Source organism: Dama dama, chromosome 19 (assembly GCF_033118175.1).
Source record: "Dama dama isolate Ldn47 chromosome 19, ASM3311817v1, whole genome shotgun sequence".
NCBI classification, from domain to species: Eukaryota; Metazoa; Chordata; class Mammalia; order Artiodactyla; family Cervidae; genus Dama; species Dama dama.
Window position 1 is genome coordinate 69,643,172 of NC_083699.1, and position 16,441 is coordinate 69,659,612.

Consider the following 16,441-nt stretch of genomic DNA (forward strand, 5'->3'; position numbering starts at 1 on the left):
TCCTCGTGGGCGGGGCTCTCGGGACTGTCCGCCTCGTGGGCGGGTCTCCACAGAGGCCCCGCCCCGCCGCGGAGGCGTGACCAGCACCCTCGGACACCCGGCTGGCTCCCACCCGGTTATTATTTCCCTGCGGACCGACGCATCGGTGGAAGAATGAAGGAGTCCGATCACTTCTTCCCTTGTTAATTTATTCTTTTAGCAAACACTTACTGAGCATCTGCCATGTGCTGGACACTCTGCTGGACCTGGATACACAGTGGAGAGCGAAGCTGACGCAGACTTCAGTTCAGTCGCTCAGTCGTGTCCGACTCTTTGCGACCCTAGGGACGGCAGCACCGCCAGGCTTCCTTGTCCATCAACAACTCCCGGAGCTTACTCAAACTTATGTCCATTGAGTCAGTGATGCCATCCAACCATCTCATCCTCTGTCGTCCCCTTCTCCCGCCCTCAATCTTTCCCAGCATCAGGGTCTTTTCCAATGAGTCAGTTCTTCGCATCAGGTGGCCAAAGTTTTGGAGTTTAAGCTTCAGCATCAGTCCTTCCAATGAATATTCAGGACTGATCTCCTTTAGGATGGACTGGTTGGATCTCCTTGCAGTCTAAGGGACTCTCAAGAGTCTTCTCCAACACCACAGTTCAAAAACAGACTTACCCTCAGGAGAATTTGCGGTCTGGTAAAAGAAAAAGGAGGGCCCTCCTGTAGGACAGGTGGGAACACTGTAACTCTGAGACTCACCCAAGACTACCACGACTTTCACTAGTGCAGCGAATATTTGACAGCTGTAACCTGTTTTGGCCACTAGTGTTTCAAAATAAATAAACCACAGAAACGGTCTTCAGGCCTCCTGTTGTGTATCCAAATAATTATGATTAAAAAATAAAGTCAAAAGGAGTATGTCAAGTTGTGTATTGCCACCCTGCTTATTTAACTTATATGCAGAGTACATCATGTGAAATGCCGGGCTGGAGGAATCACAAGGTGGAATCAAGATTGCTGGGAGAAATATCAGCAACCTCAGATGTGCAGATGATACCACTCAAACAGCAGAAAGACAAGAGGAACTAACGAGTCTCTTGATGAGGGTGAAAGAGGAGAGTGGAAAAGCTGGCTTAAAATTCAACATTCAAAAAACAAAGATTATGGCATCTGGTCCCATCATGTCATGGCAAATAAATGGGGGAAAAGTGGAATCAGTGACAGATTTTATTTTCTTGGTCTCCAAGATCACTGTGGACAGTGACTGCAGGCATGATTAAAAGACGCTTGCTCCTTGGAAGAAAAGCTATGACCAACCTAGACAGCATATTTAAAAGCGGAGACATCATTTTGCCAACAAATGTCCACATGGTCAAAGATATGGTTTTTCCAGTAGTCTTGTATGGATGTGAGAGCTGGACCATGAAGAAGGCTGAGCACCGAAGAATTGATGCTTTTGAACTGTGGTATTGGAGAAGACTCTTGACAGTCCCTTGGACAACAAGGAGATCAAGCCAGACAATCCTAAAGGAAATCAACCCTGACTATTCATTGGAAAGACTGATGCTGAAACTGAAGTTTCAGTACTTTGACCACCTGATGCACAGAGCCAACTTATTGGAAAAGACCCTGATGCTGGAAAAGATTGATGGCAAAAGGAGAAGGGGATGACAGAGGATGAAATGGTTGGATAGCATCAATGGACATGAGTCTGAGCAAACTCTGGGAGATAGTGAAGTACAGGGAAGCCTGGCAGGCAGCAGTCCATGGGGTTGCAGAGTCAGACATGACTTAGCAAATGAACAACAGCAGCAACAAAATACAGTGAAAAGGAACATGAAAGGAACAGTGCGCTTTTATAGTCCTGAATGTGAACTTTAGGTTTGAAGGCTCAAAGAAAGTTTGAAGAGGAGACATTTAAAGTGGGTTTCAAGTGATAAGAGTTTTGTAATGAGCAGCTCTGGGAAATGAGAATTGAAGGTAAAGAAACTCACTGTTGACAAGAGAGACACACAGCAGCAGCGGGACCTGGTCGTGGGAAAGGATGGGTGGATCCATGACCCAGAAGTCTCTGGACATGAACGAGCAGGTTATATGGACATGTGTGTTTCACATGCAAGCATGTGTGCTCAGTCGCTTCAGCTGTGTCTGACTCTTTGTGACCCCAAGGACTATAGCCCACCAGGATCTTCTGTCCATTGGATTCTCCAGGCGAGAATACTGGAGTGGGTTGCCATGCCCTCTTCAGGGGGTTTCAATTGTCCTTCTAAATTAACTGGAATCCTGATTCCATACATTAGTCTGGGAGCTTGGTTGAGATGAGATTGGTCCAGATAAATAGACAATCTCCTTGTGCTGACTGACAGCAGGTTTCTGGGCCTTCAAAGCCAAGGGGTTTTGTAAAGCAAGTCCTACCCTGTGCAACCTTGCAGAAGACAGCTTGTCAGCCTCCCCCAGCTGACTCTCCCACTCCCCACCCTTCCCCTCTTGTCTCTCTGGATGTCTTGGCCCTGAATTCAATCAGGTCTCTCGCTCCTTTGGCAAACAAAAATTGGGATTTTGGTTTTTTATGTATTTTTGATATATTTATATAGTCTCTAGATCATTCTGGAGAATTCAAAACTATGTGATTGTTCAATACCTGAATTGCTTACCTCAATTAACAGATGTGCTTATAAATAATTCCTAAAAATAGAACTTAACATTTTAAAGTGAGGTTGTCAATCAGAAGGCAGAGATGGATGTAGCAAGGCCTTTTGAAATGGGTTAATTTTCCAAATGTGACATTTTACCTGTGAGTTTCCTGGAAGGCAAGGAAACAAATACCCTGTGATGCAAAGCCTTGATGAAAGGAAATATGGGTTATTTGAGGAACCAACTCTTGCTGACTTTTAAAAAAATTTTTCTCTTCTGGCATTTTTTAGGAAAAAGAGTTGTTGTGGATTCTTATATAAATGCTAGTCAAACGCTTTTAGCCAGTTTTATGAAAGGTATACAAATTGTCTACAAATGATGTCTCATGTTGATGAATATGACTGGATGCTCCTTAAGTCTACAGGAAGCTAGGACAATGTAGTTTTTAGATGTTCTCTTGAGTTATGGCTAGGATTTAGAGAACTTGGAGTGGGAATGACTAATATGTGCCGTAAATAATCTAATTGTTTGAAAAGCACAGATAAGAGGGGGAAAAAAAGTAAAATTCCACTCCTAGGTATGTACCCCAAAGAATTAAAAGCAAAGACACAAATAGGTATTTATACAATAGTGTTCATAGCAGGATTAATAGCAAAAAGTGGAACCAACTTAAACATCCATGGATGGATGAATGGATAAACAAAAATATGGAACATACATACAATGGGGTATCACTCAGCCTTAAAAGGAAATGAAACTGGTATTTGCAACAATATAGATGAACCTTAAAAATGTTATGCAAAGTAAAATAAGCCAGACCCAAAAGAACAAATATGTTATGATTCCACTTAGATGAGGTATCTAGAATAAGCAAATTCGTAGAGACAGAAAGTAGAGGCTACCAGGGGACAGATGGGAAAGGGGGAGTTATTGTTCACAGGATACAGAGTTTATTTGAGATGATGAAAAAGTTCTGGAAATGGATGGTGGAGGTAGCTGCCCAATGATATCAATGTACTTCATGCCACTGAATCATACACTTTAAAATGGTATATATTTCCACAATTAAAAATGAGTCAATATTTACAACCACACAAAAATTATTACCAGGGAGATAAGTTAATGGGAATATAGCTAAAACAAGACTGACCACGAGTTGGAAACTGTGGAAGTGATGGGTACACAGAGTTCATAGTTTCTGACTTTTCTTCTTCTTATTGGAGTAGAGTGGATTTACAATGCTGTCTGTTCTGGGTGTACAGCAGAGTGAGTGTGATACATAAATCTGTGTTTCCTATACCGGCTGTCACAGAGCAATGAGAAGTTCCCCGAGCTACGCTGTAGGTCCTTGTTGGTTACCTATTTTACCTTTAGTGGTGTGTATACATCAACCCCAATCTCCCAATTGACCCCTCCCTCTTCCTTTTATCCCCCGGTAACCATAAATTTGTTATATTTGTTTTGCAGATAGTTCATTTGTATCCTTTTTTTAGGTTCTACACATAAGCAATCATATATTTGTCTTTTTCATAGTTCACAATGACACTCTCTAGCTCCCAACCACGTTGGCTCCACGTGGCATTATTTCATTCTCTTTATGGCTAAGTAATATTCCATTGCATTTATGGACCACATCTTCTTTATCCATTCTTCTGTTGATGGACAATTAGGTCACTTCCATGTCCTTGCTATTGTAAACAGTGCTGCAATGAACAGTTTCTGTACTTTTGTATACATTACAAAATTCCCATTATAGAGGGAATTCCCTGGTGGTCCAGTGGTTAGGACCCTGTGCTTCCACTGCTGAAGGCCCTGGTTCCATTTCTGGTCAGGAAACCAAGATCCCATAAGCCACCCAGCATGACCACCCCCCAGAAAAACCCAAAAATTTCCATGAGAGAGCTTAAAATATCTGATACTGAAAAAAACAACTTAAGAACACAGAAAATTAACAGAAAATGAGAAACTACTGGTTAGTGATTACAGTGAATACTATTATCATATTAGTTTACATAATGTAAAGTCACACAGCAAGCTGGGAAGAGCACCCTGTAGTGTCTCAGCTGTCTGCACAGGGAGACATTGCCCCACAGGACTCGCAAAAACATGGGACGACTGTCTATTTAGAAAAAGAAAACAAAAAGCCCAAATTTACTTCCAGTCAGCCCTGGTTCAGATCACAGCACAAACTTTGAAAACTGGCCACATAGTTCAAAACACAGGCCAAGATTTTCAACAGTATTTAACAGGAAACCCATAGGTAAGACTGTTGACTCAGGTACTCAATACTTTGTGGATATAAAGCACCATTACACTGTTATGAGGATACAGCTGAGTTCTGGATAATACCTACCTATTAAAGACACTCAACCTAAGGATTAGCCAGGTAGAAACTTCTTTTGAGTCTATGTATTGTTACCATAATATTGAGTCCTGACTGCTTTGCAAGAAATTAACACTGAACCTTCAACTTGTTTTATCTGTTTGAAATAGGCAATTGAATTTACTCAGCCCATTCTTAGAAGAAAGCTTGTGCAGGAAATTTAACTTGTGATTCACACATTATAATGGTTTGGCTTGAATTTACCAGGACTGTCTTCTCTGGTCTTGAATTTCTCCCCAGAGACCAGTATATGTAAATTAACTTTGTGATCACAAAATTAATCCTGGAAAACAGTACGTATGTGTTTTCCTCTATGCCAAGTGGAAGGATATCAATGGCATTCTTTGTGAGCTATGACCAATGTCCAAAAGACAAATACTGTTGACCCTTGAACACAGGCTTGAACTGCCTGGGTTCACTTATACGTGGATTTTTTTCAGTATATTGGAAATTTGGGGGGGAGATTACAACTTAAAAATACAGTTGAGCTGCATGACCTAGAAATATCTAAAAATTTGAGAAACAGTTGGAGGAGAGGGCTGAATTAGTTGGTTGGCAACAATATATACACATTACTATATGTAAAACAGATAACCAAAAAAGAGCTACTGTATAGCACAGGGAACTATACTCAATATTTTGTAATAACCTGTAAGAGAAAAGAATCTAAAAATATACATATATAACTGAATCACTGTGCTGTACTCCTGAAATTAACATGTTGTAAATCATTTCTACTTCAGAATTCATATATAACAGTGCATGATATAATGAAAATTTAGGTATGTCATAAAAGTATAAAATATACATAGATACTATAGAGTGAGTGAAAATATAAAATTAATGTGTTGTTTCCTATTTTATAACTTTGCTCTCAAAGAATTATATAACCATACAGTATGTTTCTAACTGGAAAAATGGCACATCATCACAGTTAAGTTTCAAAAAAAAATGCAACATTTCCAATACTGTATTAAGAATATGACTATAATACTGTATGTCATGACTATAAAACTGTATACCATAAAAATTTTGATAATAATTAGTGTACAGAATAGGCTACCATGAAGCAATTATATTGGTTATACTAGGCTGCCATAAAGCAATCATATTATTGCTTATTATTGGTGCATGAATCATTACACCTGTAAATAAATATGAATTCTTCACATTACCTTCTCATTTTCAGTATCTATCATACAAGACAATACTGACATACACACTGAGATGGTCCATCTTTTTGTAAACAAATGACAAGTTTTGGTAGTACAGTACTTTAAACATTTTCCTTATGACTCTTTTTCTAGCTTACTTTAAGAATACAGTAAATGATACATATAACATAACATATGCTACTTGACTATTCATCAGTAAGTCTTCTGGTCAAGTTATTATTAACTTTGGGGGGGATCAAAATTATGTGGATTTTTTGACTAAATGGGGGTCAGCACCCATAAAGCCAGAAAAACTTGACTCCAGTGAGACTCTCCCTCCATCCCAATGAATCTATGAGACACCGTGCAAAAGATTTAACCAACAGTAGGTTTTCTGAAAGCTTGGAGCCGTTTGTGGCCACCTTAACAGGCACTCAGCTTCTTTAAAACAATAAATCGACGAGGTACCACTACACGCCAGTCAGAATGGCTGCTATCCAAGAGTCTACAAGCAATAAATGCTGGAGAGGGTGTGGAGAAAAGGGAACCCTCTTACACTGTTGGTGGGAATGCAAACTAGTACAGCCACTATGGAGAACAGTGTGGAGATTCCTTAAAAAACTGGGAAAAAACAAAACAAAACTGGAAATAGAACTGCCATATGACCCAGCAATCCCACTCCTGGGCATACACACCAAGGAAACCAGAACTGAGAGACACATGTACCCCAATGTTCATCGCAGCACTGTTTATAACAGCCAGGACATGGAAGCAATCTAGATGACCATCAGCAGATGAATGGATAAGGAAGCTGTGGTACATATACACAATGGAATATTACTCAGCCATTAAAAAGAATTCATTTGAATCAGTTCTAATGAGGTGGATGAAACTGGAGCCCATTATACAGAGTGAAGTAACCCAGAAAGAAAAACACCAATGCAGTATACTAACGCATATATATGGAATTTAGAAAGATGGTAACGATAACCCTATATGCAAGATAGAAAAAGAGACACAGATGTTTAGAACAGACTTTTGGACTCTATGGGAGAAGGCAAGGGTGGGATGATCTGAGAGAACAGCATCGAAACATGCATATTATCAAATGTGAAACAGATCGCCAGTCTAGGTTGGATGCATGAGACAAGTGCTCGGGGCTGGTGCACTGGGATGACCCAGAGGGATGGGATGGGGAGGGAGGTGGGAGGGGGGTTCAGGATGGGGAACACATGTAAATCCATGGCTGATGCATGTCAATGTATGGCAAAAACCACTACAATATTGTAATTAGCCTCCAACTAATAAAAATAATTGGGAAAAAACAAACAAACAGTAAATCGAAGAATCCAAAAGAGGTGGCAGAGAGTTATGATGGGGAACACAGAAAAAGTAATTAAAGTGGCCAATAAAACATGAAAACATGTTCAACCTGGGACAAAGAATAGCAAGCTGCCATTTTCCCACGTATTAGTAAGTTTGATGGAGATAGGAAAAAACACACTCGTACATTTATTTTTCATAGGAGTTTTAAGTACAACGATTTCTGGATGGCAACATTTATTAAAATTAACATATACCCTTTGATCAATCAGTATTCACTTCAAGGAATTTACATATTGGATATTCTTGAAAAAGTATGTGTGGTGGGTATTAATTTCACAGTAGTGTTTTTTCCAGAAAGAAATAAAGGAGCACTGGGAGCATATTCATGTCATTTAAAAATGCTGTTCAAAGAGTAATATGGAAATGTTACCAATTACATGGTTTAATACCTATATAGATTTGATACAAATATATAATCAAATATAAAGATATAAAATTTAATAGAAACTGAATGCATATATATGAATGTGTATATGTATGCAGCTAATATTTTCTGGAAGGACATACAAAGAATACTGGTCACCTTCAGGGAGGCAGTGGGGAAGGCTTTTCACATTATACCATTCTGTTGTTATTTACATTTCTAACTTGGGCACCAGTTCTGCTTCCCTTTCCCTGACCTCGTACCCCGGTGAGAAAGTGGCCATGCAGATTCTGGGTTGGTTTCAGGAACCACTTGACTTCAACACTTACAAACACTCATCACTAGAGGGTATATATCAATGGCTCTTGGCTCTGATGATATACTGGGAGGCCTTAAAAAAAAGCCTGACAATTGGTTCAACCCTCAAAACTCTTACAGTATGGGGAGCATCCTCACATTGGGATTTCTAAGAACTCCACAAGTGATTCTAAAATGCAGTCAGTGGTGAGAACCACCAGGACGTATCATCTTTGATTATTGCTCCATGTCAAATAATGAACTAACGGGTCACGTGATACCACAAGTCAACTGTCTGAGACCGTGGGCAGTCACCAGCGCCTCCTGCCCACATTAGGAATTGAGGCCAAATAAAGGAAACATCGATATGCCACACTGGCCTTTCTGTGTGAACATTTAGCTTTTACTGAGTTTGTAGTCTCTGCTGAGGTCCTATTTGTAGGGACTGTGGACAATTCTAGTTTACGTCCTCATACCATTTTTGTTTTAAAGCTTTAAACAACTGGTTTAAGCAACACACTCCTCCCACACTAGCCTTTTAACAAATTTAACAAAAAAAAAAAGAGGCAGAGGTACCTCAATATATGCGATGTGGGTCCATGTTGTTCTTCTCTTAAATTTGCTAGCCACATTTTCAGTCTTATCTTGGCAATATTTTCTTAAAGAGTGAATATTAGGTTAAATATTTTCAAAGAATCAACTTAGCAAGCAAGTTTCTCTTACTAATTCTATGATTAATTTTCCCATTAAGCCAGTTAACAGCCATATAATATGGATTTTTGCAAGAATATAGCTGACCAAAAGAAAGGGGAAAATTGCAAATTCCAGAAATAAGTGCTACATAAATATTCACAAACTTAGACATGCTATACACAGCTGCTCTCATTTAGACAAGGTTTCTTTAAATGATTTATACAAAGAAAGTTTCTTTTTCAGTGTAAAATGCACATACACACTCTCAAGGTGAGCCCAGTCTTAAAGAGTCTTAATGGAAACAAACAGTATTAGTCTTCTAAATGTAACTTCTAATAAATATAATGAGCTCAACTTGAGGGTCTTAACAGACACAATCTTAGTTTTCAAAATATAACTTGAATATAGAATTCCTCAAAAGTAATATCTGAAATGTTAGCCATCATATATATTTTTATTTTATTACAAGATCTTTAAAATCTGAGCAGATACAATTGTGACAGAAAACCAGCTTCATACCAAAAATACACTTTCAATTACCTTATCAAGCAAATAAAATTTCACTTATTTGCTTTTTCTAGAAGTTAATGTACAGTAAAAATTTAACATTGTACATGATAGACATGTAATTAAGCATATAAAAGGAACATGTATTCAATGTTCAGAAACAAAAGTAAAAATAAATAGCAATGATAAAACTTTGAAAAAAATAATGCACATTTTAGTTGTGGAAAATATGATTCTTAATTATATACACAGTTACACTTAACAGAAAGCCATCTCTTTATAATTGCACAAAACATGGGACCAATAAAGCATAATTTTTAGGGCATATAATACTATAATCCTAGGTTGTCTGTTGCTTAACTCCAGGACATAAAACACGTAGGTTTGTAATATAACAAAAAGTATGCAGTACTGCTGGAGAAAGATTGTCTTCCTCAACTCATATTAACCTGTAGTAATTCTACAAAAGGCTGTACAAGAAATTTCACAAAAAGAAATATTAAACAATCATTGTGCCCACTCCATGCGAACTAAAGCAGCCAAAAATGGGCTTCAAGGTAAATGTGGGACATTTAATATTTTTGATACTTTTATACTAAAAATCATTACTTTTTTCTGTAAAAAACACTTTGCATTTGATCATGATTGGCAATCTCCACACAAAAAAAATCCTGGCAAAAATGTAGTTTCTGCTTTACTTTCTTTTCATGAATCAAATATTTCAGGAAATAGGAATTTATAAAAAAGAAACATTAATGCTCAACTCACTTAAAACTTATCAGGAGGACTGTTTGTTATTCCATTTTAAAAAACCCTGTTTTAAACTTTTCTGTAAGAAAACCAAAGGAACATTTCCATTCATATTATGGCACAGCCTTCAAGTCAGAGAAAAATACACTTTAGGTAACCAGAAAAGATTGCACAGAGGTTACGGGCAACCTGAAAACCTCTTGGTGAAAAACACTTGAGTCCTTTAGGGTGATAAAAAAATATGTGCAGACTTAATTATTAAGTATTTACATTTCAAAGCAGAATCATGAGTTAGCTGTGTAGCTTCTCAATATCAATGATTCACAGGCATATCAAAAGGTGTGATAATGTGTCCACAGTATTTGTGTCCACACTTGATGCATAGAATACAGCAAAGATTATAGTTCTTCAGTCTGTTACCTATCATACCTGTAACAAAACTGTTTACATTTCGAAAGCTGTACAACCAGAAGACTGAGCAAATATTTTTTATTATCTCGAATACACTTTAAGTACTACTGATTTCACTCATTTGTTCCACAACTTGTCCTAAGATCTCATCAACTACATCAACATCGTAATTCACTTGCTGAAGATCGAGATCAGGTACAATCATGGCCAGGAGCTGTCCTACGTTAACTCGAAGAGATCGAAGTTTGAGGCTGAAAATACAAACATTACACCTATTAGATGAACATTATAATACAGCTTAATATTCACGTAGGGCTTAAAATTTAAGAGAAATATTAAAATGGAACCTCTGCAGAATGGCACACAAGCTAAATGAAAAGCAAAACTTGAAGAGAACTGGATTTAATAATTCACTTAATAATTTATAATTTAACAACTAAATATTTATCTGTTGGTAAACAGAATGTTTCATAAAACTAGTGGCTCTGTTTGGTTCCAACTAATATAATTTCAATTTGAGATTGGAAAAAATGTGGACTGGTAAATACATAAATAACAAGATGCTCTTTACAACTGAAAATCTTGTTATTACCTGGAAAACAGTATTGATATACTAGTGAGAACACTGGTCTAAGAATAAGACATAGCTCTTTGAATTTCAGCTTCCTTCTGAGGAAACTAAACTGAATTGTTCCCTAAACCATGTTCTGTGAGATATCCACAGTCGTATAAATGGATTTGAGGTTAACTAAGCTTAACAAACTTTGGGTTAAATAATGTTAAACAAGATCTTTTTTAAATGCAGGATTTCTCTGAACCTATCACATCCTAAATAAAGTTCACTATCAATTATACTATGAATTCATTATAAACACTGGGAAACTCTAGATTAAATGATCATTATCATTCCTTCCTGATTTCCATACATGTAGGTATCTGAATATCAACATTCTGGACTTTAGAGACATACCTACAACTATTCAGCAAGTGGTCTTTCGTTGAAGATTGAGTGAAACACGTGGATCAAGAGAATGTTAGAGTTGTTCCTATTCTGCCCCCTCCCAAATATAAGAAGCCTATCTTTAGTTTAGATACTGATTTTTCTAGGGTAGAAATCTCTGAAGGAACAAGATGCTCATCTTAGGTTGACAACACAGAAAAATGTGATTTTACATTTGGTTTGTGAGCTTATCTTAGGATTCCATTGAATCTTGGATAAAATTTTATACCATTCCCATAAAAGCTGCTTTCTGTCCAAGCTTCCCCACTCCTCTTCAATCAGATGCCTAATTTCTAGACAAAAAACAAAGGGCCAGCATGACCCTACAGCCATCTCTGACCTTCCTAACCTTTAAGTCTCTGGATTGTCCTGGCTAACTGCCCTTCTCTACAGGACCCTATATTTCAGTATATGTAACAGCACCGAGAAAAAAGCACTGTGAGCTCCACATGCAATGTTAAAGAATGTAGCCACATTAAAAACTAAAATGAAGCAATAAATTTGTTACACATTGAAATATCATTTCATCATATAATCAAATATTGAGGCGTTTTCTTCTCCTTTTTTTGAGTATGAGGGCATCAAAATCCAGCATGTATTTTATACTTAAAGCACATCTCAACTCAGACTAGCTATATTCCAAGTGCCAGTGGCCAAATATGGCTATACTGTCTTGGAAAGCCCAAATCTAAATGGTCATCAATGACTCAAAGTTCAGTGTGCAAGTGAATCATCTGGAAAACTGTTTAGAAGTTTCCAACTCAGTAACCCACACTTCGGCCCAAGGATCTGTATTTTACAAGCACTGCAGATGTTTGTGCCTAACGTTTTCAGAGACACCAGTTAGGAGTTTATTTTCTGAAACCTTGACCCCACAGTTATATGTACTAATCTATTCTTTCTACTTCCATAAACAGATTTAATTAAATCCTTCAAAAACTTAAATGTCAGGTAAGGATGGTAAACTATTTCCCAACAATGGTATGTTTCAGATACCAAGTCTTATTACATTAGCAGGAAGAGTTATACAGTTTTATCCCTTAATGACCATTTTTTTTTCTTAATGAATGTTTTTGAATAATAAGCTATCAAGAGACCACCAATGCTGTCAGAACCCCAAGTCCATTTAATACCTTACTGAGAATAATCATTCATTTATGTTTTCTTATTTTCACAGAACTTTGTCCTTATTAATCACCTGTTAACAGCAATTTTCAGTAACTGTGGATTTCCTAAGTGAAAATTGTGGGAAAATTGTAGTAAAATGAATAGTAAACTGTAGTAAAACATGTAGTAAAATGAGACAGCAAACCATAAATAAGTGGTGCCAGGCACAGAAAGAAACCAAGGTGAAAAACTAAGTTTCATGAAATGGACCCTTATCCTCTAGTCACCGCCTAATTCAGCCCATTCTTTAACATCTGGGACAATTTTCACTTTCCCCAAAAAATATTCCTAACCACTCTGACCAATCAGAGCTTTATTCCTTCAAAATTCCTATTTCACTTAGGTTCACTAAACTGTTAGTTCCCTGAAGGAAAGGATGATGACATATACTTCTTTTTGTATCTATCATAATGCTGGGATCACAACAGCAAGCAACTTCTTTTGATAGAACAACCTTTGATGTGTACTAGCAAGTATCATGCTAACCACAACTGCAGCCCCAACCAAACTGCCTCATCTCATATTACCTTTCCCCATCAGTGTAATTTACAGACTCCTCGATGTTACTTGAAGTTGATACATCAGCTCCTACTTGTCCACTTGTAGATTTTAACTGTTCGATTTCAGCTTTCAGTTCTTCACACTGCGAACGGATTTGTGATTTTTCCACTTCCAGTAATTCAATCTGACAAAAAATTAATTTTATAACTGTAAAATTTTAAACTACTACTATTAAAGTGCAAATTTAAGCTAAGAAATGTACAAAACCCTGCATGATGAAAATCTCCATCAAAAAATTAAGATACTACCCTAGTGGTTCAGACAGTAAAGAATCTGCCTGCAATCCAGGAGACCCAGGTTGGAAAGAACCCCTGGAGAAGGGAATGGAAACCCGCTCCAGTATTCTTGCCTGGAGAATTCTATGGACACAGGGGCCTGGCAAGCTACAGTCTATGGGGTCGCAAAGAGTCGGACTCAACTGAGCGACTGACACTTTCACTTTACACTCCAAAAAGAAAACCAACAAAACGTAGACCAAAAACGGCATGCTATAAATAAAGTTTCACTTGTTTAGTTTCACTTAAATGAAGACCTACAAGACCTTTTAGAACTAACACCATAAAAGATGTCCTTTGCATCATAGGGCACTAGAATGCAAAAGTAGGAAGTCAAGAGATACCTGGAGTAACAGGCAAATTTGACCTTGGAGTATAAAATGAAGCAGGGCAAAGGCTAATAGAGTTTTGCCAAGAGAATGTACTGGTCATAGCAAATATCACTTCCAACAACAGAAGAGACAACCCTACACATGGACGTCACCAGATGGTCAATACCGATATCAGACTGATTATATTCTTTGCAGCCAAAGATGGAGAAGCTCTATACATTCAGCAAAAACAAGACCAAAAGCTAATTGTGGCTCAAATCATGAACTCCTTACTGCAAAATTCAGACCTGAATTGAAGAAAATAGGGAAAACCACTAGACCATTCAAGTATGACCTAAATCAAATCCCTTACGAAGGAGGGAAGTGACAAATAGATTCAAGGGATTAGATGTGATAGACAGAGTGCCTGAAGAACTATGGATGGAGGTTTGTGACATTCTACAGGAGGCGGTGATGAAAACCATCGCCAAGAAAAAGAAATGCAAAAAAGCAAAATGGCTGTCTGAGGAGGCCTTACAAATAGCTGAGAAAAGAAGAGAAGCTAAAGGCAAAGGAGAAGAGAAAAGATGTACCCATCTGAATGCAGAGTTCCAAAGAACAGCAAGGAGAGTTAAGAAAGCCTTCCTCTGTGAACAATGCAAAGTAATAGAGAAAAACAACAGAATGGGAAAAGACCAGAAATCTTTTCAAGAAAATAAGAGATACCAAGGGAACATTTCAAGCAAAGATGGGCCCAATAAAAGACAGAAACCGTATGGACCTAACAGAAGCAGAAGATATTATGAAGAGGTGGCAAGAAAACACAGAACTGTACAAAAAAGATCTTCACGACCCAGATAATCACGATGGTATGATCACTCACCTAGAGTCAGACATCCTGGAGTGTGAAGTCAAGCGGGCCTTAGGAGCATCACTACAAACAAAGCTAGTGGTGGTGACAGAATTTCAGTTAAGGCATTTTAAATCCAAAAAGATGATGCTGTTAAAGTGCTGTACTCAATATGCCAGCAAATTTGGAAAACTCAGCAGTGGCCACAGGACTGGAAAAGGTTAATTTTCATTTCAATCTCAAAGAAGGGCAAGGCCAAAGAATGTTCAAACTACTGTACAACTGCACTTATTTCACATGCTAGCAAAGTAATGCTCAAAATCCTTCAAGCTAGGCTTCAACAGTTTGTGAATCAAGAACTTTCATATGTACAAACTGGATTTAGAAAAGGGAGAGGAACCAGAGATCAAATTGCCAACATCCACTGGACCAGAGAAAAAGCAAGAGAATTCCAGAAAAACATTTACTTCTGCTTCACTGACTATGCTAAAGCCTTTAACTGTGTGGATCACAACAAACTGTGGAAAATTCTTAAAGAGGTGGGAATACCAGACAGACTACCTCACCTACCTCCTGTATGCAGGTCAAGAAGCAAAGAGTTAAAAACAGAAGACATGCAACAATGGACTGGTTCAAAACTGGAAAAGAAGTCAAGGGTGTATATTGTCACCCTGCTTATTTAACTTACATGCAGAGTACATCATGCAAAATGCCAGGCTGGATGAAGCTCAAGCTGGAATCAAGATTGCAGGGAGAAATATCACTAACCTCAGATATGCAGATGAAACCACCCCAATGGCAGAAAGCTAAAGAGCCTCTTGATGATGGTGAAAAAGTAGAGTGAAAAAGATGGTTTAAAATTCATCATTCAAAAAGCAGAAGATTATGGCATGTGGTCCCATTACTTCGTGGCAAATAGATGGGGAAAAAGTGGAAACAGTGACAGATGTTATTTTCCTGGGCTCCAAAATCACCAGGGATGGTGACTGCAGCCATGAAATTAAAACACAACTTGCTTCTTGCAAGAAAGTTATGACAAACCTAGACAGTCTATTAAAAAGCAGAGACATCACTTTGCCAACAAAGGTCCATAGAGTCAGAGCTATGGTTTTTCTAGTAGTCATGTATGGATGTGAGACTTGGACCATAATGAAGGTTGAGTGCTGAAGAACTGATGCTTTTGAACCGTGGTGTTGGAGAAGTCTCTAGAGAGTCCCTTGGACTGCAAGGTGATCAAACCAGTCTGTCCTAAAGGAAATCAACCCTGGATATTCATTGGAAGGACTGATGCTGAAGTGCCAATACTTTGGCCACCTGATGCGAAGAACCGACTCGTTTGAAAACACCCTGATGCTGAGAAAGATTGAAGGCAGGAGAAGGGGATGACAGAGGATGAGATGGTTGGATAACATCACCGACTTGATGGACCTGAGTTTGAGCAAGCTCCAGGAGCTGGTGATAGACAGGGAAGCCTGGCATATTGCAGTCCACAGGGTCACAAAGAGTCGGACATGACTTAGCGGCTGAACAACAACAAACATCGTCATCTACCTCATATGGTTATTTTCAGGCTTATAAATAACAGACCTAGAGCTCCCAGCATATTAGTAACTGACTGTCTCAGGGCCAATGAGCAGGACAATCCCTCGTGGTACAGCATGGTCCTGTGTATACAGGACATTTACCAGACCTGGTCCCCACCCCTTCAATTCCAGCACGGC

The 16,441-nt window shown here is 38.2% G+C and overlaps 1 protein-coding gene across 1 annotated transcript in view; it reads right to left on the minus strand.

Annotated features, from left to right (window-relative positions):
• Positions 1 to 7,637: 7,637 nt before the first annotated feature.
• The window catches only part of MORC3 (MORC family CW-type zinc finger 3), a 40,443-nt gene continuing 31,639 nt past the window's right edge, over positions 7,638 to 16,441 (minus strand). Inside the window, exons 16-17 of the mRNA XM_061167347.1 lie at positions 13,251 to 13,408; positions 7,638 to 10,807 (exon numbers count right to left, since the gene is read on the minus strand). Of these exons, the coding sequence (XP_061023330.1) occupies positions 10,654 to 10,807; positions 13,251 to 13,408 (312 nt within the window). The 3' untranslated portion in view covers positions 7,638 to 10,653. The remainder of the gene's footprint in view (positions 10,808 to 13,250; positions 13,409 to 16,441) is intronic.